The 25,541-nt window shown below is 42.3% G+C and overlaps 1 protein-coding gene across 4 annotated transcripts in view; it reads left to right on the top strand.

Annotated features, from left to right (window-relative positions):
- Nucleotides 1-25,541, top strand: part of LOC115194053 (cyclin-dependent kinase 19) — a 65,846-nt gene that overhangs the window by 9,666 nt on the left and 30,639 nt on the right. For 3 of the 4 annotated variants that reach the window (XR_003878279.1, XR_003878278.1, XM_029753361.1), the window contains exons 2-3: nt 1,296-1,371; nt 25,246-25,356. Coding sequence is in view for 2 of the 4 variants with exons in the window: in XM_029753361.1 (XP_029609221.1) it covers nt 1,296-1,371; nt 25,246-25,356 (187 nt within the window). In the remaining 2 variants the exon portion in view is untranslated. Of the gene's footprint in view, nt 1-976; nt 1,179-1,295; nt 1,372-25,245; nt 25,357-25,541 lie in introns of those variants that run through there. The other variant, XM_029753379.1, reaches the window with a different exon arrangement.

The following is a 25,541-nucleotide window of genomic DNA, read 5'->3' as shown; positions in this document are numbered from 1 at the left end:
AATGAAAATGAGTCGTCTCTCGTTGAATGACAACAAAGAATATTGAAGAATCCCTGCAGTTGACCAATCACGAACGAAGGGGCGTAGAATTCGGCTCCCGAACTTCCGCTAGCCTTGAGGAAAGAAATGTGTGCTCAACAGTCGAAAAAACCCTTACCGAAGTCCAAAACGAACAAAAACATCACAAAATGTCATCATAATATATGCACAAACTCTTCTGAACTGTTTCGGTAGGGAAGCATCCTTTATTCACCATTCGTATTATGTGGTGGAAAATAGCAAAAGAAAAAGCCCCCCCCACCCTCCAAACTCATGTTTGTATTCTTGTTGTGCATTATCATTTTCTATGACTAGACAATCCACTGTGTTGTTCATGATTACAGTGTTGTTTACTGTGCATCAGGCAAGTTGGTGATGTCATGTTTGATTAAAAAAACATGAATCAACTCACTATGGATTTGTAGTACAACATTTGGTCTTCATTATCCAAAGTTTTTCACCTTTTCACCAAAACCATTTTCTGCAATCTAACATGTTTGAATTAGTCTCAATAATATTTTCTGAAGAGTCAATATTGGCTTAATAAATGTTCCCCTACTACGAGGATACTGCTTATCTCAGATAATCAATTGTCCCCTGCATCGTAGTGTGCTGTATGTGTGCATACCACAATATGTCTCACATTTCTTCATTGGCAGGCACATCTCATCAATGCCTTTTCCCACCACCAACAAGTTTTTACAAGGGCATAGGAATACCCTCAGAATACAATGTCAAGAAAAAATCCCTCTGATTTTTCCTGACACTGCATTTATTAAATCAAATCCTATTTGTCTTTGATCATTCTGATTCTGCACTGTGTGTGCTATGAATTCTGTATGTAGGCTATGGTTGAAGCCAGAGCGTGTGTTTGCATTGGGGGGGTGAAATGCAGGGTGGTTAGATAATGATGAGAGGCTGCACTCAACAACAACAGAGCATGCCTGTGGCGAGGGAAGAGCTGTCTTCAGCAAGAGGATATTGCTAATGGCAGGGATTCTACTGTTCCATAAGAACACGTCGAGCAGTCCGTCTCCATCATTTCCATTTCCCCTGTCCTTTCTAACTCTCGCTCATAAACACACAACCTTCAATACCTGATGCAGTATTTTATTAATCTGTCTATGCTCAAGAACAAGGTTTGTCCCTGTGTTACGCTCAGGGACAATGCTCAAGATTTGTCCCTGTGTTACATTGCCAAAGCAATAAAGCTGGATTGTGATGTCCTATTTTTTTATTTGTCTGTTTCTCTGCAGGAAAGATGAGAAGGAGTACGCACTGAAGCAAATTGAAGGAACTGGAATATCCATGTCTGCTTGCAGGGAAATTGCTGTAAGTTAATATATTGCTTAAAGGCGCTGTTTTCTAGGAGAAAGGACAATGTTGTTTTCCATTCTCCTGTGTTTTCTCCTACAATAAGATACTATGTGTAGTCGCTACACCGTGCCATTTTCTTGACTTTAACCCTTTAGCTGGTGCTATATTAAAGAGTAGAAACCTAAGAACTGTTCTACTTTGTCTGTGGAGTGTATTCCTGTACTGATGTGCTTCTGGGATTGTAATAGCCCCAGAGTTGCGCAGTGTTCCTAATGGCATAAAGAATAGAGACATCACCATGTAAACATGATATATATATATATATATATATATATATATATATATATAAATAAATAAATAAATAAAGGTCTGCACATTTTATGGCTCCCACACATCTACTGTATAGTGTTCAGGCCTCCAATGTGTTATAAACAATACAATATTTGCCTTTGGTGCAAAGAGAGAAACACACAAACGAGTGCCCTTGTGAAGACGCCAGCGTCCACTCAGCTCCTCTTTGCTTACACTCAGTGGTCGCTTACATTTTTCACTTGCTCTGCAGGTTATTCCTAACCCAGTGCAAAGCAGAAGCAGTCCAAGAACACGGGAGCTGTAGCCTCATACCAACCGTCTTGATTTCGTGAGCTTGTCGATTTTTAAGGCAGCCCCTCGCACCTCTGATTCAGAGGGGATTGAGTTAAATGCGGAAGAGACATTTTTAGTTGAACGCATTCAGTTGTACAACTGACTAGGTATCTTCCCTTTCCTTTCTCTACATTCTGTTTCGCTACACGGATGCGATGTGTCTGTGTAGCGTAGTAGAATGTAAGCTCGTGAGATCAGGATGGTTCGTACCAGGCTAGGGGAGCTGACTGGGATTTGTTATGTAAGTTCCACATACCAACCTCTCTAGGTATGTGCTACATGATCCACACAATATCAGAATGTTGTATGATGGTTACACTACTTGTTGTGGTGACAAACCTACTGTGTTTCTACCCACAATACAGTCAAGCTTACTCAGTGGGTGATGATTGGCTGCAAACCGTGAGAGTAGAAAGAATGTGTGCGTTATTGTTTGGCTGGCTAATCTTAAAGAAAAAAACGTTTTTGGAGGGGGGGCGGGGGTCTTGAACACATTGTTAGTGGTCGATAGACTGTCAACGGAATAGTGAATTTCAAAGCGATCTCCAAATTTGCACAGCTCTTGGAGGTACAGTATGGTAAATAAGAAGTCTAAATTCAAATCACATACACAGTTTACAGCAGGTATAAAAGGTGCAGCGAAATGCTTGTGTGCTAGTTCCCTCAACATTGCAGTACAATTATCAATAATTAGAGTCAAATCAAATATACCATTTTTGTAATAGAAGAGGTAATATGCATAGTATTAGCCTGATATGTACACAATAAGATAATAGATAATGAATGTGTTGTATTTACAAATATAGTGCGTACCCACTGGGCACAGACGTCAATTCAACATCAGTTCCAGGTTGGTTCAATGTAATTTCATTGAAACGAAGTGGAAACAATGTTGATTCAACCAGTGGGTAGTGTGTGTATACTAGAGCAGCTGCGTTGACTTGGGGTGTGTTTGAGTGGTTATGGGTTGTTGTGTGTGGGGTTATGGGTTGCGTTTGTGATTGTCTGTAAGGGTTGGATGTGTGGAGAGTCAGTGTGAATAGTCTCTGAAATGCAGATCGTCTCTAGCGTGAAAATAGTCTCAAAGGTACAGGTCTGTGTAGGGAGACAGCTAGGGTTAGCTGTTCAGCAGTCTGATGGCCTGGCGGTAGATCATAAAACCTCAGCGTTTTAGAATGGGCTGAAAATGGCAGCCATATTTGTCAGGAAAAAATCCAAACCAGTCTAATTGGAATGAATGGCAGTAGAGGCATAATCCGGCTTTTACTTATGTAGGAACATAAGAGTAAGGCATGTGATATGAATGGAATGTTGGCAATTAATTTGAGAAATTAATGTAATCATTCCTTAAAACTGTCTGCCTAGCTAGCTAGCTAACAAACATACAGTGCAGAAAAATTCATAAAATGCATTATTTTACACTATCTTATCACAGCACTGGCAAACCATGGTTGACCAACTCCCTGACCAAAATGGCTGACCTTTCATCATAAGAAGGTTCAAAGCCATTCTAGTATTCTAATTCCTGATTCTATGGTTCACCCACTCTGCTTTCAGATGTAGCTATGCAGGGTAACGATCATAGAATTAGGAATTACAATAGTAATTGAAAAGAATATCTATGGTAATTATGATAATTATAACAGAACATGACGCTTTCATTCAAAAAAAAAGTCTCAGCTCAAATTCTATTATGGCAGCATTGCTTTGTTTTTTGAACCATCAGGCGGAAATTCTGGCAAGGAATGTTACTAAATTGTTCTGAATGAAAGTAAATATTGGTGTGTTGTGTTGGTGATCTGACCCAGTACTGGGCATCTAGCTAGCGTGTTTAGCCTGTTCTGTTTGCATAGCACACCTCTCCCAGTCTCTCTCCACAGTGGATCCTATCATCCTGGCCTACGACCGTGTGTAGCTGCACACTGTTAGTCGGTGTCAGGTTACTGCTCTGACTGTATTACTGCTCTGCTGCTCTCTCTCCTGGCGCCGTCCTCTAGTTTGTGCTACAGGAGACTGAATTGTCAGATGGCACAGAGTTCTGGCCAGCGTGCAATTTTTCCTTCATGTGGTCTCTGATGCTTATTCATTGTACTATAAACTGATGGATTAGTCAGCCCTGTGTCACCACTGGCTGGCTTGCCCTCATGACTACTATAACTTGTAATGCTGTTGAAATGCAAACACGTCCCTGGAAAATTGCCCATAGTAAGTTCAATTCATGAATTTCAATCTTTTACCTTTTCTTTTTGGTATTGCTATGGGATTGACCCAGACCCTGTGGACACCCTCAGGAAGAAAGCTCCACACCTGGGTTCAAATACAAGCCTGTTTGTTATTTAAAAACAGATTTTCATTAAATACTTACTTTCTTTGTATTCAAGTATTTTTAAATACTATGGCCCGAATCGACTGCTTCTATTGGAAGTAGGCCTATTTGAAAGTATTCCAAATACATTATTTCAAATACCAAACAGACCTGGGTTCAAATGCATGGGAGCATTTATTTGTATTTAAAAATGCACTATGTTCAAATTAGCGCAATGAGAGTTAATCAGTTCTAAAATGTTAGTGAACTTTTTTATTGTGATTAATCGCATTGTCTGTAAGTATTCAAAATACTCTGAAAACATCTTGTACAAGTGGGAAATAGGACAAATAAATGCACCCACCAAATTAGTATTATTATTATTATTATTATTTATTATTATTATTAGATGAGCAGTACAACAGCAGGCTCCCATCATCACATCATAACACCCCGAGGGCGCCTGCTGAAGTTAAGAGCCACCAGAAATGGATTTTCCTCAAAGTCTCTCAGACCAACTTCGCTTCAACAGAACAATGGACTCTTTGTGTCACCACCACTGCAACCCCCATTTTGTTGTGCAAACTGTGCTAGAGTTTAATGTTTGGCATGCCACACTCACAACTGACTAAGGGAGGTTTTGCTGCCATGTGTTATTGGTTTTGTGCATTCAAATGGCTTGAGGATCTTTTTAGCTTTTTCCATGTTGGTATGTCCCTTCAGAAGTTGTGGAAAAATCATTATGTGTAATACATTTTCAGAAGTGAATGTACAGTACCTTTTTGAAATTGCGCAATCATTGGAATTAATTAATTAATTAATTTAAGCTTTTGCATAATGTAATGGGTAATGTTTCCTAATGAAACCAGATGACATGCAATAGCATATGCAATGAGTGTACAAAACATTAGGAACACCATAATATTGAGTTGCACCCCCCCTTTTCCCCTCAGAACAGCCTCAATTCTTCGGGGCATGGACTCTACAAGGCATCGAAAGCATTCCACAGGGATGCTGGCCCATGTTGACTCCAATGCTTCCCACAGTTGTGTCAAGTTGGCTGGATGTCCTTTGGGTGGTGGACCATTCTTGATACACATGGGAAGTTGAGCATGAAAGACCCAGCAGTGTTGCAGTTCTTGACACTCTCAAACCAGTGCGCCTGGCACCTACTACCATACCCGGCTCAAAGGCACTTAAATCTTTTGTCTTGCCCATTCACCCTCTGAATTGCACACATACACAATCCATGTCTCAATTGTCTGGAGGCTTAAATATCCTTCTTTCGCCTGTCTCCTCCCCTTAATCTACACTGATTTGAAGTGGATTTAACAGGTGACATCAATAGGGGATCAACATTCACCCGGTCAGTCTATGTCATGGAAAGAGCTAATGTTTTGTGCACTCAGTGTATGTTGATGTGTAGGCCTATTAATTGTATTGAATTAAGCAAGGTCTTGTAACTCATCTGCGTCAAAGGATCCACATGTAACCACTGCACTGTGCACTGCCACTGACCTGGTTGTTGAAACACAGCTTAAAGCAGCTGGTTGCATAATGTACTATAGACCAGTCAGTGAGGATTCAAGTTGAACCTCTCTCACCCCTTAAACCCCTGTTACACAGGAGACTATGTTTAGATGATACTGGGTAAGTCCTCAGGAAGTGAACTGACCTGTGGAGGCCTGTACTAAATAAAGGCCTCAGAGTGTGAGCCTTCCTAGAGAAGGAATCCTGCTCGCTTTCACTCAGGTCAGTCAGTGGGTTTATCTATGTCTGTGGTTGATGGGGTTTCTCAATCACTTTTTCTCTGTCGACTTTTACTAGATACAGCAGTAGCATTGTATTAAACATATCTTTTAGATGTGTCATTCTCTGTTTTCTCTCAAACTCAGTCAGTGGTCAATAGACCTAGTCGTTTGCTGATAAGCCTACTTCTCATAAGTGGGTTATTGCCGCTTATGGTGTGGCCTGAGGTCTGCCAGTACTTCTCACTTGTTGTCCAAAGGCTTTTTAGGTCTGTGACTCATGCAGAAAATCTGAGCAGTGTATTGGCACTGCAACACCAATAAAAACCCTGTTATTGTGCAATTCTGGCATCCATTTCACCCATTCTACTTCGAGAGTCTATTTCTAAACTAACAGGTGTGGGTCTGTTGTTGGTCCAATTTAGATTGACCCACCTCAAGGGTTGAAACATTGTTTGAAATGCGGTGTTTCCCCTGAAGCAAGTCACATTTTCCCTTTAGTTTTATATCAGAAAATGGCTTTTGTTTTAATACAATAAAGGGGACCAGGATAAATGTCCTTCAGACTAAACAATGACAACAGTGATTTGCACAAATATGTACTTTGTTTCACGAAAACATGTTGTAAAAAAGTTTTTAAAAAGTCACTGTCAGGGGATCTTTCATCAGATAAGCCCACATTGGGAAGGGCTACACATTGGCTAAGCTACACATTATGTCTTAACACTACACCACGCGAAACATTGGCAATCAGGTTTACTAGGGGACAGGGATAATGGGTCCCTCGACACAAGACACCTGATACTGAATTTTCTGTGAATCCTATGATCATGGATTCCCTCTGGGACCTGCTTTGGCTCGATCTCAGAGGAGTTCTGCTATTCACTCCGTCAGCCAGACCCAGTCAGCTATTCTCTCCCACCATTCTAATCACTGTGCAAACATGACCATATTTTGGTTGTGTTTGCATAGGGAGGGGGTTGACAGGCTCTCTCACTTGGTTTCCATGGATGAAATGAGAGTCAGTGACAGTGTGTCCATGCCGAGGAAGATCTTTTTAGTACAGTAGCTAGATAGGGGAGACGGTTGTATAATTGGAATTTTGTTTCATATGAAGTTAATAAAGGAAAATAGAGGTAGAAGCTAGCTTAATGGTGATCTAAAACCATTGGCCATTTTTAAATTGAATTGCTCTATGCATCTTTTTATGGCACACATTAGCCATGAGATGGGTTCTTCAGGGGAGTTATATTGCGTACCTAAGAGAACCTGCGTGTGGGCATCCATTCTGTTCAAGAAGATGCCGCTAGTAGCTACGCTAATCTTCCCCAGAGCCACAGAGACCATGGTTACTCAATGACACAGCAGAGTCAGCAGGTTCTGGGCGACACGGAATAACAAGCGCAAATGGCTGGCGGCGGCACGAGCAGAGAGAGCGGAATGCTTGCCTTGCCTTCACTTTGTTCAGTCTCAGGGGAAAAGCTTGGGGTAATGGTTCTCGGTCCCAAACACACAAACGCAGCAGCAGCATGCCTCCTGGATTTATCGACCCAGTGCACTGTAGCCACGTGAGGGAAGCCAGCGAGTTAGTCGGTCCTCGGTTACGTCCCAAATAGCACCCTATCCCTTATGTAGCGCGCTTCTTTTTACCAGGGCCCATCTGGCTCTGGTAAATGAGAGCACTATATAGGATGTCATTTGAGACTTCACCCAACTCAAGGAAACGCTGTTTTCTTCTGGTTCCTCTCACTCTCTTATCCCCCTTCTTTGCGCCAAGTCACATTAGTGACTTGTTTTGACTCTTGATCTTTGAGTGTAATACAAAACCCACATTGATCTAAACCCTTGTACAGTACCAGTCAAGTTTGGACACACCTACTCATTCCAAATAATGTATTGTGTCATTTCGGAGTCACTTTTGTTGTAAATAAGAATATAGTATTTTTCTAAACACTTCTACATTTATGTGGATTAATAATAGAATTTCAAGCATTCCACATGAAGCTGGTTGAGAGAATGCCAAGAGTGTGCAAAGCTGTCAAGGCAAACGGTGGCTACTTTGAAGAATGTGAAATATAAACTATATTTTGATTTGTTTAACTCTTTTTGTTGTTGTTGTTGGTTACTACAGTACATGATTCCTTGTGTGTTATTTCATAGTTTTGACATCTTCACTATTATTCTACAATGTAGAAAATAGTACAAATAATGAAAAACCTTTGAATGAGTAGGTATGTCTAAACTCTTGACTAGTACTGTAAATGTGACAATGTATAATGTGCTAATGACTGCCAAAGCTTAAATGTCCCTAGAAATAAACTGAATTGTTAGCTATTTAACTGTCCAAATGATATGTGGGGTTATTTACAGTTTATAAGGGTCACGGGTGGTTAGTGGCCTGAAAGCCAAAGACCTCGTGGATCCAGGTCGTATGTGCCCTCTTTTTAAAGGTGTATTGGCTGTCCTGGCCACAGAGGCTGTGCTAACGTTTGACCCAAATCTAGCCAGAGCTTTCTCTGTAAAAAAAAAAATACATTTTTCCCAGAACAGGCCAAGGACTTATGTTCTTGCCACACATTCACTATGAGGGTTCTGGTTAGGCTACATTGTTTTAATGCATTTTTTCTTGTACCCAATTTGTATTTTCTTTCCTGTTATTGTTACTGATTTCGACAGACAAACAGGAAAGGTTTGAAGCAGGAAATGTGTACAATATTGGGATTTACAGCACGGTCACAAAAGATTGATTACACAAGACTTCTCTATTTTATGGATCTAGCAGATTAATAGTTCATAAATCGTGACCTTTTTTTATGTTATTTGCCACAATCGTTAATTGACATGCTATGTGTAGCAGAAAAAAAGAATCAGGGACACAAATCCAAACAAAGATGGCAACAACACAGACCACGAGACAGCTCGTGCCCCGACTGCCCTCTGTACCTGAGCATGTTGAGGTACTACCTTAAAGGGATACCTCTGGATTTTGGCAATGAGGCGCCTTATCTACTTCACCAGAGTCCGATTAACATGTGGATACCGTTTTTATGTCTCTGTGTCCAGTAATGAAGGAAGTTAGAGGTAGTTTTGTGGAAGTCTGTGTATCTGCTAGCGTTGCCCCATGTAACATGGGGTATGAAATTATTGACACCCGTGATGAATATGAGCAATAATTATAGAATAAATCATTCAAATACCGAGCTATATTGTATGCAAAAAATATTTTTGGGAATTATATTATTTATCCACATAAATGTAGAAGTGTTAAGAAACATTCTATTCTTATTTACAATAAAAGTGACTCCAAAATGACACAATACATTATTTACTATTAATTTATATTGGGCACAAAATAATCTGAAACACAACCAAAACAAACATCAAATGCATCCAACAAGTTTGTAAAGGTACAACCTTCATGTAGTCATTGCCTGCTAGGAATATGGAACCAAATACTAAACTTTTGACTACTTTATTTATAAGAATCTTTAGTGGTGTCAATAATTTGGACCCCTACCTTTTTTTGAGAAAAAAATGTCTTACTTGCTGAACAAATATCTTTCTCTGAGCAATTGTATTAGTATAAAATAATACAATTACCTTATTTTTTTAGCATACAATATAACTCAGTATTTTAGTTATTTCTTTTATACAGTCATTAAATATTGCTCATCTTTATCAAGGGTGTCAATCATTTCAGACCCCAGTGTAGATATGACCTCATGTTGACCCAGTCAGAGTTTTTCTATACTCCGCGCAGTAAAATGTCCCCTGGGATAGCTGCCATTTTCTTCCTGTGATCCAAAGAGAGAGAGAGAGTGAATTACGGGCATCTGATTACGGCAGTGAGGTTTCACTAAGGCCATGCCCCCTGTAAAGGAACATGAACATTGACAGAGGCTGTCCTGGTTACAGTACGTTGTTGTTGCACTCTCCTCGCTTTACTCTTGTTCTGTGTTCTCAAATTCACTTCAGATTGGAGTGATTCTACGAAGGTCCAATCCCCTGTGATGGACTCACTGCAATAAGCTTATTGAGTCTGTCGAAGGGGATTGAGTATTAACCTGAAATGTTAAGATGAAAAAACAGCACTGTTATACTACTGTACTGTATGCATAGCCTGGACTTCCCCAGGATAAATACAATGTGTTGTTATACCAGATACTGTTTGCTCTTTATCATAACAAAATTACCTTTAGACATTTCGTAGTCATGTGACTGCACAGGATCACTTTTATTAGTTTAGATGATTATAAACAGTGCATAGTGTTGAAAGCTGTACTATGAGAAACAGTGGAGGCTGTTGAGGTGAGGACGGCTGATAGTAATGGCTGGAATGGAGTCAATGGAATGGTATCAACCACCCAGAAACCATATCTTTGAAACCATTCCATTGACTCCATTACAGGTATTATTATGAGTCGTCCTCCCCTCAGCAGCCTCCACTGATGAGAAACCAGATGTGTGACGGTCATGGAATTTTGAATGACGATTATCGGCCAGCCAAATGAAGCAGTCACCATACACTATACAGTTGAAGTCGGAAGTTTACATACAATTAGGTTGGAATCATTAAAACTTGTTTTTCAACCACTCCACAAATTTCTTGTTAACAAACTATAGTTTTGGCAAGTCGGTTAGGCCATCTACTTTGTGCATGACACAAGTCATTTTTTCCAACAATTGTTTACAGACAGATTATTTCACTTATAATTCACTGTATCCCAGTGGGTCAGAAGTTTACATACACTAAGTTGACTGTGCCTTTAAACAGCTTGGAAAATTCCAGAAAATGATGTCATGGCTTTAGAAGCTTCTAATAGGCTAATTGACATAATTTGAGTCAATTTGAGGTGTACCTGTGGATGTATTTCAAGGGCTACCTTCAAACTCAGTGCCTCTTTGCTTGACATCATGGGAAAATCAAAATAAATCAGCCAAGACCTCAGAAAAACAATTGTAGACCTCCACAAGTCTGGTTCATCTTTGGGAGCAATTTCCAAATGCCTGAAGGTACCACGTTCATCTGTACAAACAATAGTACGCAAGTATAAACACCATGGGACCACGCAGCCGTCATATCGCTCAGGAAGGAGACGCCTTCTGTCTCCTAGAGATGAACGTACTTTGGTGCGAAAAGTGCGAATCAATCCCAGAACAACAGGACATGACCCTGTGAAGATGCTGGAGGAAACGGGTACAAAAGTATCTATATCCACAGTAAAACGAGTCCTATATTAACTTAACCTGAAAGGCCGCTCAGCGAGGAAGAAGCCACTGCTCCTAAACCTCCATTAAAAAAGCCAGACTACGGTTTGCAACTGCACATGGGGACAAAGATTGTACTTTTTGGAGAAATGTCCTCTGGTCTGATTAAAACAAAAATAGAACTGTCTGGCCATAATGACCATTGTTATGTTAGCAGGAAAAAGGGGGAGGCTTGCAAGCTGAAGAACACCATCCCAACAGTGAAGCACGGGGGTGGCAGCGTCATGTTGTGGGGGTGCTTTGCTGCAGGAGGGACTGGTGCACTTCACAAAATAGATGGCATCATGAGAAGGGAAAATTATGTGGATATATTGAAGCAACATCTCTAGACATCTTTCAGGAAGTTAAAGCTTGGTCATAAATGGGCCTTCCAAATGGACAATGACCCCAAGCATTCATCCAAAGTTGTGGCAAAATGGCTTAAGGTCAACAAAGTCAAGGTATTGAAGTGACCATCACAAAGCCCTGACCTCAATCCCATAGAAAATGTGTGGGCAGAACTGAAAAAGCGTGTGCGAGCAAGGAGGTCTACAAACCTGACTCAGTTACACCAGCTCTGTCAGGAGGAATGGGCCAAAATTCACCCAATTTATTGTGGGGAAGCTTGTGGAAGGTTACCTGAAACGTTTGACCCAAGTTAAACAATTTAAAGGCAATGCTACCAAATACTAATTCAGTGTATGTAAACTTCTGACCCACTGGGAATGTGATGAAAGAAATAAAAGCTGAAATAAATCATTCTCTCCACAATTATTCTGGGATTTCACATTCTTAAAATGAAGGGGTGATCCTAACTGACCGAAGACAAGGCCTTTTTACGAGGATTAAATGTCAGGAATTGTGAAAAACTGAGTTTAAATGTATTTGGCTAAGGTGTATGTAAACTTCTGACTTCAACTGTATATACAAAAGTATGTGGACACGCCTTTAAATGAGTGGATTCGGTTATTTCAGCCACACCCATTGTTGATCGGTGAATAAAATCAAGCACACAGCCATGCAAGTTCCATAAACAAACATTGGCAGTAGAATGGCCTTACTAAAGAGCTCAGTGACATTCAACGTGGCACCGTCATAGGTCAAATTACAAATGTATTTATATAGCCCTTCTTACATCAGCTGATATATCAAATTGCTGTACAGAAACCCAGCCTAAAACCCCAAACAGCAAGCAATGCAGGTGTAGAAGCACGGTGGCTAGGAAAAACTCCCTAGAAAGGCCAAAACCTAGGAAGAAACCTCGAGAGGAATCAGGCTATAAGGGGTGGCCAGTCCTCTTCTGACTGTGCCGGGTGGAGATTATAACAGAACATGGCCAAGATGTTCAAATGTTCATAAATGACCAGCATGGTCAAATAATAGTAATCACAGTGAACAGGTCAGGGTTCCATAAGCCGCAGGCAGAACAGTTGAAACTGGAGCAGCGGCATGGCCAGGTGGACTGGGTACAACAAGGAGTCATGCCAGGTAGTCCTGAGGCATGGTCCTAGGGCTCAGGTCATCCAAGAGTGAGAGAAAGACAGAGAATTAGAGAGAGCATACTTAAATTCACACAGGACACCGGATAAGACAGGAGAAATACTCCAGGTATAGCAGACTGACTCTAGCCCCCCGACACATAAACTACTGCAGCATAAATACTGGTGGCTGAGACAGGAGGGGTCAGGAGACATTGTGGCCCCAGCTGATGATACCCCCGGACAGGGCCAAAGAGGCAGGATATAACCCCACCCACTTTGCCAAAGCACAGCCCCCACACCACTAGAGGGATATCTTCAACCACCAACTTACCATCCTGAGACAAGGCCGAGTATAGCCCACAAAGATCTCCGCCACGGCACAACCAAAGGGGGGGCGCCAACCCAGACAGGAAGACCACGTCAGTGACTCAACCCACTCAACTGACGCACCCCTCCTAGGGACGGCATGGAAGAGCACCAGTAAGCCAGTGACTCAGCCCCTGTAATAGGGTTAGAGGCAGAGAATCCCAGTGGAGAGAGGGGAACCGGCCAGGCAGAGACAGCAAGGGCGGTTCGTTGCTCCAGTGCCTTTCCGTTCACCTTCACACTCCTGGGCCAGACTACACTCAATCATAGGACCTACTGAAGAGATGAGTCTTCAATGAAGACATAAAGGTTGAGACCGAGTCTGCGTCTCTCACATGGGTAGGCAGACCATTCCATAAAAATGGAGCTCTATAGGAGAAGGCCCTGCCTCCAGCTGTTTGCTTACAAATTCTAGGGACAATTAGGAGGCCTGCGTCTTGTGACCGTAGCGTACGTGTAGGAATGTACGGCAGGACCAAATCGGAAAGATAGGTAGGAGCAAGCCCATGTAATGCTTTGTAGGTTAGCAGTAAAACCTTGAAATCAGCCCTTGCCTTAACAAGAAGCCAGTGTAGGGAGGCTAGCACTGGAGTAATATGGTCGCATTTTTTGGTTCTAGTCAGGATTCTAGCAGCCGTATTTAGCACTAACGGAAGTTTATTTAGTGCTTTATCCGGGTAGCCGGAAAGTAGAGCATTGCAGTAGTCTAACCTAGAAGTAACAAAAGCATGGATAAATTTTTCAGCATAATTTTTGGACAGAAAATGTTTGATTTTTGCAATGTTACGTAAATGGAAAAAAGGTGTCCTTGAAACAGTCTTGATATGTTCGTCAAAAGAGAGATCAGGGTCCAGAGTAACGCCGAGGTCCTTCACAGTTTTATTTGAGACAACTGTACAACCATCAAGGTTAATTTTCAGATTCAACAGAAGATCTTTGTTTCTTAGGACCTACAACAAGCATCTCTGTTTTGTCTGAGTTTAAAAGTAGAGAGTTTGCAGCCATCCACTTCCTTATGTCTGAAACACAGGCTTCCAGCGAGGGCAATTTTGGGGCTTCACCATGTTTCATTGAAATGTACAGCTGTGTGTCATCTGCATAGCAGTGAAAGTTAACATTATGTTTTCGAATGACATCCCCAAGAGGTAAAATATATAGTGAAAAATATAGTGGTCCTAAAACGGAACCTTGAAGAACACCGAAATTTACAGTTGATTTGTCAGAGGACAAACCATTCATAGAGACAAACTGATATCTTTCCGACAGATAAGATCTAAACCAGACCAGAACTTGTCCATGTAGACCAATTTCGGTTTCCAATCTCTTCAAACGAATCTGGTGATCGATGGTATCAAAAGCAGCACTAAGGTCTAGGAGCACGGGGACAGATGCAGAGCCTCGGTCTGATGCCATTAAAAGGTAATTTACCACCTTCACAAGTGCAGTCTTAGTGCTACGCTGGGGTCTAAAACCAGACTGAAGCATTTCGTATACATTGTTTGTCTTCAGAAAGGCAGTGAGTTGTTGCGCAACAGCTTTTTCTAACATTTTTGAGAGGAAAGGGAGATTCGATATAGGCCGATTAGTTTTTTTTTCTATTTTCTGGGTCATGGTTTGGCTTTTTCAAGAGAGGCTTTATTACTGCCACTTTTAGTGAGTTTGGTACACATCCGGTGGATAGAGAGCCGTTTATTATGTTCAACATAGGAGGGCCAAGCATAGGAAGCAGCTCTTTCAGTAGTTTAGTTGGAATAGGGTCCAGTATGCAGCTTGAAGGTTTAGAGGCCATGATTATTTTCATCATTGTGTCAAGAGATATAGTACTAAAACACTTTAGTGTCTTACTTGATCCTAGGTCCTGGCAGAGTTGTACAGACTCAGGACAACTGAGCTTTGGAGGAATACGCAGATTCAAAGAGGAGTCCGTAATTTGTTTTCTAATGATCATGATCTTTTCCTCAAAGAAGTTCATGAATTTATTACTGCTGAAGTGAAAGCCATCCTCTCTTGGGTAATGCTGCTTTTTAGTTAGCTTTGCGACAGTATCCATTTTTTTTTCTTCGGATTGTTCTTATTTTCCTCAATTAAGTTGGAAAAATAGGATGATCGAGCAGCAGTGAGGGCTCTTTGATACTGCACGGTACTGTCTTTCCAAGCTAGTCGGAAGACTTCCAGTTTGGTGTGGCGCCATTTCCGTTCCAATTTTCTGGAAGCTTGCTTCAGAGCTTGGGTATTTTCTGTATACCAGGGAGTTTGACATAAGAAACTAAGGTTTTTAGTTTTTAGGGGTGCAACTGCATCTAGGATATTGTGCAAGGTTAAATTGAGTTCCTCGGTTAGGTTGTTAACTGATTTTTGTACTCTGACGTCCTTGGGTAGGTAGAGGGAGTCTGGAAGGGCATCAAGGAATCTTTGGGTTGTCTGAGAATTTATAGCACGACTTTTGATGCTCCTTGGTTGGGGTCTGAGCAGATTACTTGTTGCGATTGCAACGTAATAAAATGGTGGTCCGATAGTCCAGGATTATGAGGAAAACATTAACATCCACAACATTTATTCCATGGGACAAAACTAGGTCCAGAGTATGACTGTGGCAGTGAGTAGGTCCGGAGACATGTTGGACAAAACCCACTGAGTCGATGATGGCTCCGAAAGCCTTTTGGAGTGGGTCTGTGGACTTTTCCATGTGAATATTAAAGTCACCAAAAATTAGAATATTATCTGCTATGACTCCAAGGTCCGATAGGAATTCAGGGAACTCGGTGAGGACCGCTGTATATGGCCCAGGAGGCCTGTAAACAGTAGCTATAAAAAGTGATTGAGTAGGCTGCATAGATTTCATAACTGGAAGCTCAAAAGACGAAAACGTCTGGGGTTTTTTGTAAATTTAAATTTGCTATCGTAAATGTTAGCAACACCTCCGCCTTTGCGGGATGCACGGGGGATATGGTCACTAGTGTAACCAGGAGGTGAGGCCTCATTTAACACAGTAAATTCATTAGCCTTAAGTCATGTTTCAGTCAGGCCAATCACATCAAGATTATGATCAGTGATTTGTTCATTGACTATAACTGCCTTGGAAGTGAGGGATCTAACATTAAGTAGCCCTATTTTGAGATGTGAGGTATCACAATCTCTTTCAATAATGACAGGAATGGAGGAGGGCTTTATTCTAGTGAGATTGCTAAGGCGAACACCGCCATGTTTAGTTTTGCCCAACCTAGGTCGAGGCACAGACACGGTCTCAATGGGGATAGCTGAGCTGACTAAACTGACTGTGCTAGTGGCAGACTCCACTAAGCTGGCAGGCTGGCTAACAGCCTGTTGCCTGGCCTGCACCCTATTTCATTGTGGAGCAAGGGGAGTTAGAGCCCTGTCTTCATAGATAAGATGAGAGCACCCCTCCAGCTAGGATAGGTCTGGGGCGGTGTGTAACAGCATCATCGGACTGAGCTTGTTGTCATTGCAGGCAATCTCAAAGCTGTGCGTTACAGGGAAGACATCCTCCTCCCTTGTGGTACCCTTCCAGCAGGCTCATCCTGACGTGACCCTCCAGCATGACAATGCCACCACGCACAGAACGAGCAGTATGGCTGATTTCCTGCAAGACAGGAATGTCAGTGTTCTGCCATGGCCAGCGAAGAGCCCGGATTTCAGTCCCATTGAGCACGTCTGGGACCTGTTGGATCGGAGGGTCATTCCCCCCAGAAATGTCCAGGAACTTGCAGGTGCCTTGGTGGAAGAGTGGGGTAACATCTCACAGCAAGAACTGGCACTGCAGTACTTAATGCAGCTGGTGGCCACACCAGATACTGACTGTTACTTATGATTTTGACCCCCCCCCCTTTGTTCAGGGACACATTATTCCATTTATGTTAGTCACATGTCTGTGGAACTTGTTCAGTTTATGTCTGTTGTTGAATCTTATGTTCAAACTATTGCATCCCAATACCAGACAGCCCTTGCGAGTGTACCCATGAGTTTACCAGTCAAATTGCCAGGGTTAGAGGATCTAAGCACGTTCTAGTCATTCTATTTCTATGTGTGCTGCTGCTTGTTTCAGCAAGGCGCAACAATGTTTCATCAAGTAGTTAAGAGTCCATGTTACCGCAGAAACAGACTCAATGGCACGAATGTCCGTCCAGTCTTGAGTGAGCTGTTCGGTGACAGAAGATGGGTTATTTTATTTTCATTATGGTCTTCATCCATAACCATCGGTTACGCGGTTATACAATAACTGTGCCAGACCTACAAACCAGCATTGGTCTTGTGTGGCACGAATGTGTGTCCTTGTGGCTCTTTGAGTCCAGTCAGCGTGGCCAAGCGTCACAAAGCCAGGGTTCTGCCTGTAGTCTGCCTCTAAGCCCAGGGCTCATTAGCACAATGCCATGTGATAACCCAGGGATTAGGCTGTGATTTAAACACTAACCTCAATAACCCTCCTCCTCATTTCTCCCATCCAAAGGCCAAATCAAACATGCTGCATACAATCACAGCATTATTCCCCCTGAGCTGTGTTCACACCTCTTGTCACTTTTTTGAAGCTTACTACTGTAGTACTAGCCCGCCTTGCGGGTAGAACCAAGGAGGAGACTGTGTGCATGATATAGCACAAGGTCAACGCAGAGAGCTACCCACCACCTGGCTGTAACCCTCTGTCAGCGACGGGCGGACACTCTGAAATTATAGCCGTCCTTGCCCTTGCCCAAACATCAGACCGTTACCATGGTTACTCCATGGCTATCAGTCTGAAAGATGTTGCTAGAAAAAAAAGACTCAATAGGTCTCTACAAGCCAGAATGTTGAATAAAAGGATGTTTGAGGTGACTTTACCGGTTGTCCGTGCTGTTGGTCCTTTTAGCAGCAGTAGGAGGTGTTTACCTGACTTTTTGTGGCGCTGGTATGTTCTGTCGCTTATATTTTTCGATCTCTTGACTCATTGCACGTGATGCACAATATGTAAACAATAGCCGAATGTAACCGAATTTAGTCGACCGAAGCACTTTTCCTCGCAATCAGCTGGAAGTGTGCAACCAGAGGCTCAGCCATACTGTGCAAGTGTTTGCACATGCGAATTGCATCAGTATTGAAACTACAAACCAATATACAGACCAGCGTACTGAAAGTCGGGTTAATAACACTACTCTGTGGATATTTTGTCTCAATTTTCGAGCAGCAGAAGGACAAACCACACAGACAACCAGTAGAGCAAGTTTATGTGTATTTTTCCATGGGATTTCAGGTCCGGTGACAGAGTAATCACATTAGCCCTATGGGTGAATAATTCATTCACTGGATAGCTGGATTACGGACCGTTTCAGCTCTTTCTCTACACACACACACACACACACACACACACACACACACACACACACACACACACATATATATATATCATAGTCTATCTAAAGGGCTCAATTGATTATGGATTTAGTTTTGTCCGAGAGTGCCTTCGCTGACAAAAGAAGCTGGGAGGGATGAATATGAAGAGGAACAGCTGAGTTAGTAGGAGTGTAATGTCATTATCTTAGTGCAATAAAACAGTGTCCTTAGTGTGTAGGAGTGTACTGTCTTTGTGTTAGTACTGTAAAGTGAAGACTGACCTGGCACAGCTGTGCAGGGGCTGAGTTGCCTGCGACGGTGGCGCTGGAACATCGGCTTTGGACCCATTAGTATGGCACACAGTGTTCAGTGGACAGACTAGAGCAGTTAACACACGCAGGGCCATCCCTTTTATGGAATAAATCCATGGACACACAGCTCTGGGCTGGGCTGGCTGCATAGCCTGATGGTTGGAGTGGGATGGAGAGTTCACGACAACAGCACATATTCCCTCATCTGATTTAAGTGGTGTGGAAATCCCTCATGAATTTCAATACATTTCAGTCTTCCTTTTTGTTTAATTTCCCTTTGTCAGTTGAATGAAGTCAAGCCCATGGTTTTTGTCTTTATCGGTTAGGTGTTCCAGGTAAGCCAGGACATGAGATTTTATATCAGTCAGGAAATCTGTTATATTTGATCCACCTGATTAGTGTAATTTTTCAAAGTTCATGACATTTCATTGAAATGATGTGGAAACAACGTTGAATTAACCAGTGTGTACAGTGACAACTAAAAGATACCAAAAACAAATCAAATGAAATGTTATTAGTCACATGCGCCGAATACAATAGGTGTAGACCTTACAGAGAAATGCTTACTCACGAGCCCCTAAACAATGCAAATAGTCTGGGTAGCCATTTGACTAGATGTTCAGGAGTCTTATGGCTTGGGGGTAGAAGCTGTTTAGAAACCTCTTAGACCTAGACTTGGCGCTCCGGTACCGCTTGTCGTGCAGTAGCAGAGAAAACAGTCTATGACTAGGGTGGCTGGAGTTTTTGACAATTGTTAGGGCCTTCCTCTGACACCGCCTGGTATAGACGTCCTGGATGGCAGGAAGCTTTGCGCCAGTGATGTAATGGGCCGTACGCACTACCCTCTGTAGTGCCTTGCGGTCGGAGGCCGAGCAGTTGCCATACCAGGCAATGATGCAACCAGTCAGGATGCTCTCGATGGTGCAGCTGTAGAACCTTTTGAGGATCTGAAGACCCATGCCAAATTTTTTCAGTCTCCTGAGGGGGAATAGGTTTTGTCGTGCCCGCTTCACGACTGTCTTGGTGTGCTTGGACCATGTTAGTTTGTTGGTGATATGGACACCAAGGAACTTGAAGCTCTCAACCTGCTCCACTGCAGCCCCGTCGATGAGAATGGGTGCATGCTCGGTCCTCTTTTTCCTGTAGTCCACAATCATCTGCTCTGTCTTGATCACGTTGAGGGAGAGGTTGTTGTCCTGGCACCACACGGCCAGGTCTCTGAGCTCCTCCCTATAGGCTGTCTTGTTGTCGGTGATCAGGCCTACCACTGTTGTATCATCGGCAAATGTAATGATGGTGTTGGAGTCGTGCCTGGCCGTGCAGTCATGAGTGAACGGAGTACAGGAGGGGGCTGAGCACGCACCCCTGAGGGGCCCCTGTGTTGAGGATCAGCGCGGTGGATGTGTTGTTACCTACCCTTACCACCTGGGGGCAGCCGTCAGGAAGTCCAGGATCCAGTTGCAGAGGGAGGTGTTTAGTCTCAGGGCCCTTAGCTTATTGATGAGCTTTGAGGGCACTATGGTGTTGAATGCTGAACTGTAGTCAATGAATAGCATTCTTACATAGGTGTTCCTTCTGTCCAGGTGGGAAAGGACAATGTGGAGTGCAATAGAGATTGCATCATCTGTTGGTCTGTTGGGGCGGTATTGCAAATTGGAGTGGGTCTAGGGTTTCTGGGATGATGGTGTTGATGTGAGCCATGACCAGCCTTTCAAAGCACTTCATGGCTACAGATGTTGAGTGCTACGGGTCGGTAGTCATTTAGGCAGGTTACCTTAGTGTTCTTGGTCACAGGTACTATGGTGGTCTGCTTAAAACATGTTGGTATTACAGACTCGGTCAGAGAGAGGTTGAAAATGTCAGTGAAGACACTTGCTAGTTGGTCAGCGCATGCTCGCAGTACACGTCATGGTAATCCATCTGGCCCTGCGGCCTTGTGAATGTTGACATTTCTAAAGGTCTTACTCACATCGGCTGTGGAGAGCGTGATCACACAGTCTTCCGGTACAGCTGGTGCTCTCATGCATGTTTCAGTGATATTTGCCTCGAAGCGAGCATAGAAGTAGTTTAGCTCGTCTGGTAGGCTTGTGTCACTGGCCAGCTCTCGGCTGTGCTTCCCTTTGTAGTCTGTAATGGTTGCAAGCCCTGCTACATCTGACGAGCGTCAATGCCGGTGTAGTACGACTCGATCTTAGTCCTGTATTGACGCTTTGCCTGTTTGATGGTTCGTCGGCGAGCATAGCGGGATTTCTTATAAGATTCCGGGTTAGGGTCCCGCTCCTTGAAAGAGGCAGCTCTAGCCTTTAGTTCAGTGCAAATGTTGCCTGTAATCCATGGCTTCTGGTTGGGATATGTACGTACAGTCACTGGGGGAGACATCCTCGATGCACTTATTGATGAAGCCAATGACAGATGTGGTGTACTCCTCAATGCCTTTGGAGGAATCCCGGAACATATTCCAGTCTGTGCTTGCAAAACAGTCCTGTAGCTTAGCATCTGCTTCATCTGACCACTTTTTATTGATCTAGTCACTGGTGCTGCCTGCTTTAATTTTTGCTTGTAAGCAGGAATCAGGTAGATGGAATTATGGTCAGATTTGCCAAATGGAGGGCGAGGGAGAGCTTTGTCTGCCTCTCTGTGTGTGGAGTATAGGTGGTCCAGAGTTCATTTCCCTCTCATTACACATTTAACATGCTGATAGAAATTTGGTAAAACTGATTTAAGTTTCCCTGCATTAAAGTCCCTGGCTGCTAGGAGCGCCGCCTCTGGGTGAGTGTTTTCTTGTTTGCTTATGGCGGAATACAGCTCATTCAATGCTATCTTAGTGCTAACCTCTGACTGAGGTGTTATGTAAACAGCTATGAAGAATACAGATGAGAACTCTCTTGGTAGGTAGTGTGGTGTACAGCTTATCATGACATACACAACCTCAGGCGAGAAATAGCTCGAGACTTCCTTAGATATAGTGCACCAGCTGTTATTTACAACACTGTGAACACACTGGTTCATTCAACGTTTTTTCCACATCATTTCAATGAAATTACATTGAACCAATGTGGAATAGATGTTGAATTGACGTCTATGACCAGTGGGAACACATTGTGAATTATTGCAATGACAAGAGTCATTCATGTCATTCAGGGTTAAGACATGAACTTTGAAAAATTACACTAATCAGGTGCATCAAGTATAACAGTTGTCCTACATGCTGTAGGCTACTGTTTATGCCTGTTATAAATCTCTCATGTCCTAACTCACCGGAACACCTAACCGATAAAGACACAAAACATAATGGATTTCCACACCACTTTAATCAGATGAGGGAACACGTGACTAAACATAAACTACGCCTTCCCTGTGGCTCAGTTGGTAGAGCATGGTGTTTGCAACGCCAGCATGGTGTGTGCAACGCCAGGGTTGTGGGTTCGATTCCCACGGGGGGCCAGTACAAAAAAAAATAACAAATGCATGAAATGAAAAAAATGAAATGTATGTATTCACTACTGTAAGTCGCTCTGAATAAGAGTGTCTGCTAAATGACTAAAATGTAAATGTAAATAGATGCCTCATTCATCACAAAACACACTGATATTGCTAACTACTTTTAATGACTTTTTTCATTGGCAAGATAAACAAACATGCCAGCAACAAATGCTGACACTACACATCCAAGTATATCTGACCAAATAAAGTCAGTGTGGAAGAGGTGAAAAAATTATTGTTGTCTTTCAACAATGACAAGCCACCGGGGTCTGACAATCTGGATGGAAAATTACTGAGGATAATAGAGGATGATATTGCCACTCCTATTTGCCACATCTTCAATTTAAGCCTACTAGAAAGTGTGTGCCCTCAGGCCTGGAGGGAAGCTAAAGTCATTCCGCTACCCATGAATAGTAAAGCCCCCTTTACTGGCTCAAATAGCCGACCAATCAGCCTGTTACCAACCCTTAGTAAACTTCTGGAAAATATTATGTTTGGCCAGATACAATGCTATTTCACAGTAAACAACAGACTTTCAGCACACTTATAGGGAAGGACACTCAACAAGCACAGCACTTACACAAATTACTGATGATTGGCTGAGAGAAATTGATGATAAAATGATTGCGGGGGCTGTCTTGTTAGTCTTCAGTGCAGCTTTTGACATTATCGATCATAGTCTGCTGCTGGAAAAACGTATGTGTAATGGCTTTACACTCACTGCTATAATATGGATAAAGAGTTACTTGTCTACCAGAACACGGAGGGTGTTCTTTAATGGAAGCCTCTCAAACATAATCCAGGTAGAATCAGGAATTCCCCAGGGTAGCTGTTTAGGCCCTTTACTAAATCTTTACTAAAGACATGCCTCTGGCTTTGAGTAAGGCCAGTGTGCCTATGTATGCAGATGACTCAACTCTATACTCATCAGCTACTACAGCGACTGAACTGACTGCAACATTTAACAAAGAGCAGCAGTTCGTTTCGGAATGGGTAGCAAGGAATAAGTTAGTCCTAAATATTTCTAAAACTAAAAGTGTTGTATTTGGGACAAATCATTCACTTAACCCTAAACCTCAACTATGTCTTATAATGAATGTGGAAATTGAGCAAGTTGAGGTGACTAAACTGCTTGGAGTAACCCTGGATTGTAAACTGTCATGGTCAAAACATATTGATACAACAGTGGCTAGGATGGGGAGAAGTCTGTCCATGGTAAGGCGCTGTTCTGCCTTCTAAACAACACTATCACCAAGGCAGGTCCTACAGGCCCTAGTTTTGTCGCACCTGGACTGCTGTTCAGTAGTGTGTTCAGGTGCCACAAAGAGGGACTTTGGAAAATTGCAGTTGGCTCAGAACAGGGATTACCTTTAAATACACAGAGAGCTTACATTAATGACATGCATGTCAATCTCTCATGGCTCAAAGTGGAAGAGACATCATCATTAATTGTTTTTGGAAGAGATGTTGACAAGCTGAAGGTACCGAGCTGTCTGTTTAAAATACTAGCACACAGCTCGGACACCCATGCATACCCCACAAGACATGCCACCAGAGGTCTCTTCACAATCCCCAAGTCCAGAACAGACTACGGGAGGCGCACGTTACTACATAGAACCATGACTACATGGAACTCTATTCCACATCAGGTAACTGATGCAAGCAGTAGAATCAGGTAAAAATACACCTCATGGAACAATGGGGACTGTGAAGAGACACACACAAAGGTACAGACACATGCATACGCACACATTGTGATATTGTTGTATGATGGTATTGAACATTTTGTGTTGTGGATATGTGGTGGTGTAGGGATGTTAAATGATTTACTGTTTTGTCTTTAGCTCATTTAGTTCAAACATAGTTCTCTGCCTTGGCAGCAGCTAATGGGGATCCCTAATTAATACAAATTTGATGATGTTGAAATGGTGCTGGAGTAGTGGGGCAGTTCCTGTTTTCTTTGTGACTTGCGGTAACTCTCTGGTTCTAAATCAATAGTTGTTAAGTAGTCCGAAAATGTCAAACATTAACTTGGTTGACCATGCTGTATTAAGTCATGTAACTGTGTGTTTGTGGGCAGGTGTTGCTCTCTGGTTTTATGATGAAACTAAGGTGTGGTTGAATTTACTCTGCCACTGTCTTCTTATTGTGTTTTTTTTGTTTTTTTTGTCTTCTGATTGGCTTAAAACAAAACAGATTATGGTGCAACTTGGAAAGGGCTAGGCTATATGAAAAGGCTAGGCTATATATTTGGGGCGGCAGGTAGCCTAGTGGTTAGAGCGTTGTGCCAGTAACCGAAAGGTTGCTACATCGAATCCCCGAGCTGACAAGGTAAAAATCTGTCGTCATTGTAAATAAGAATGGGTTCTTAAAACTGACTTGCCTAGTAAAATAAAGGTTAAATAAAAATAATAAAAAAATATAAGTATTACATTGTTATAACACTGAATACCACCATATAACACCATAAAACAGAAGCATAACACACACCAACTTGCTTATGGAAAGCCAATAGTTTGTCATGCCAGCCAGGTTGACTTGCTATTAGGGACACCAGCTGTGTCATTATATTGTGAACACAAGATAATTGTGAGTAGTGGACTGTTGGAAAGATATGTTCCTGATAACAAAACAAACTCATCTATGTGGATGGATGAACGGGTAGTAGAGAATCTAATCTATTCTAACTCGGGAAACTTGATGTTTCCTGTTACACTTGATGTACCTAATTAGTGTAATTTTTCAAAGTTCATGTTGTAACCCTGAATGACTCTAGTCAGTGCAATAATTCACAATGTGTTCCCACTGGTCATAGACGTCAATTCAACATCTATTCCACATTGGTTCAATGTCATTTCATTGAAATTATGTGGAAACAACTTTGAATTAACCAGTGTGTTCACAGTGGGTTAATAAATGTGCATTGAAAGAGGTGTTTTTTGCTATTGGAGATTCATGTAACCTCTTGCTGTGTGTTCCAGCTGCTTCGAGAGCTGAAACACCCCAACGTGATTGCCCTGCAGAAAGTGTTCCTGTCCCACAGTGACCGAAAGGTCTGGCTCCTTTTCGACTATGCCGAGCATGATCTCTGGGTAAGTGATTCATCATGACCGTCAGTTAGCCAGTCTTTGTTTGGATGTTTCATCAACCTGTTCTGTTGGTTGTTTTAATCTTTGTTCTTGATGTTTTCCTGTCTGTACCATGTATGTAAGTATCTATGTATCTATGTATCTATGTACAGTTTTCAGCTGTGCTAACATAATTGCAAAAGGGTTTT

This window comes from Salmo trutta, chromosome 1 (assembly GCF_901001165.1).
Source record: "Salmo trutta chromosome 1, fSalTru1.1, whole genome shotgun sequence".
Classification (NCBI taxonomy): Eukaryota; Metazoa; Chordata; class Actinopteri; order Salmoniformes; family Salmonidae; genus Salmo; species Salmo trutta.
Note: the sequence above shows the minus strand (reverse complement) of the source record. Positions and strands in the feature narration are given on the sequence as shown.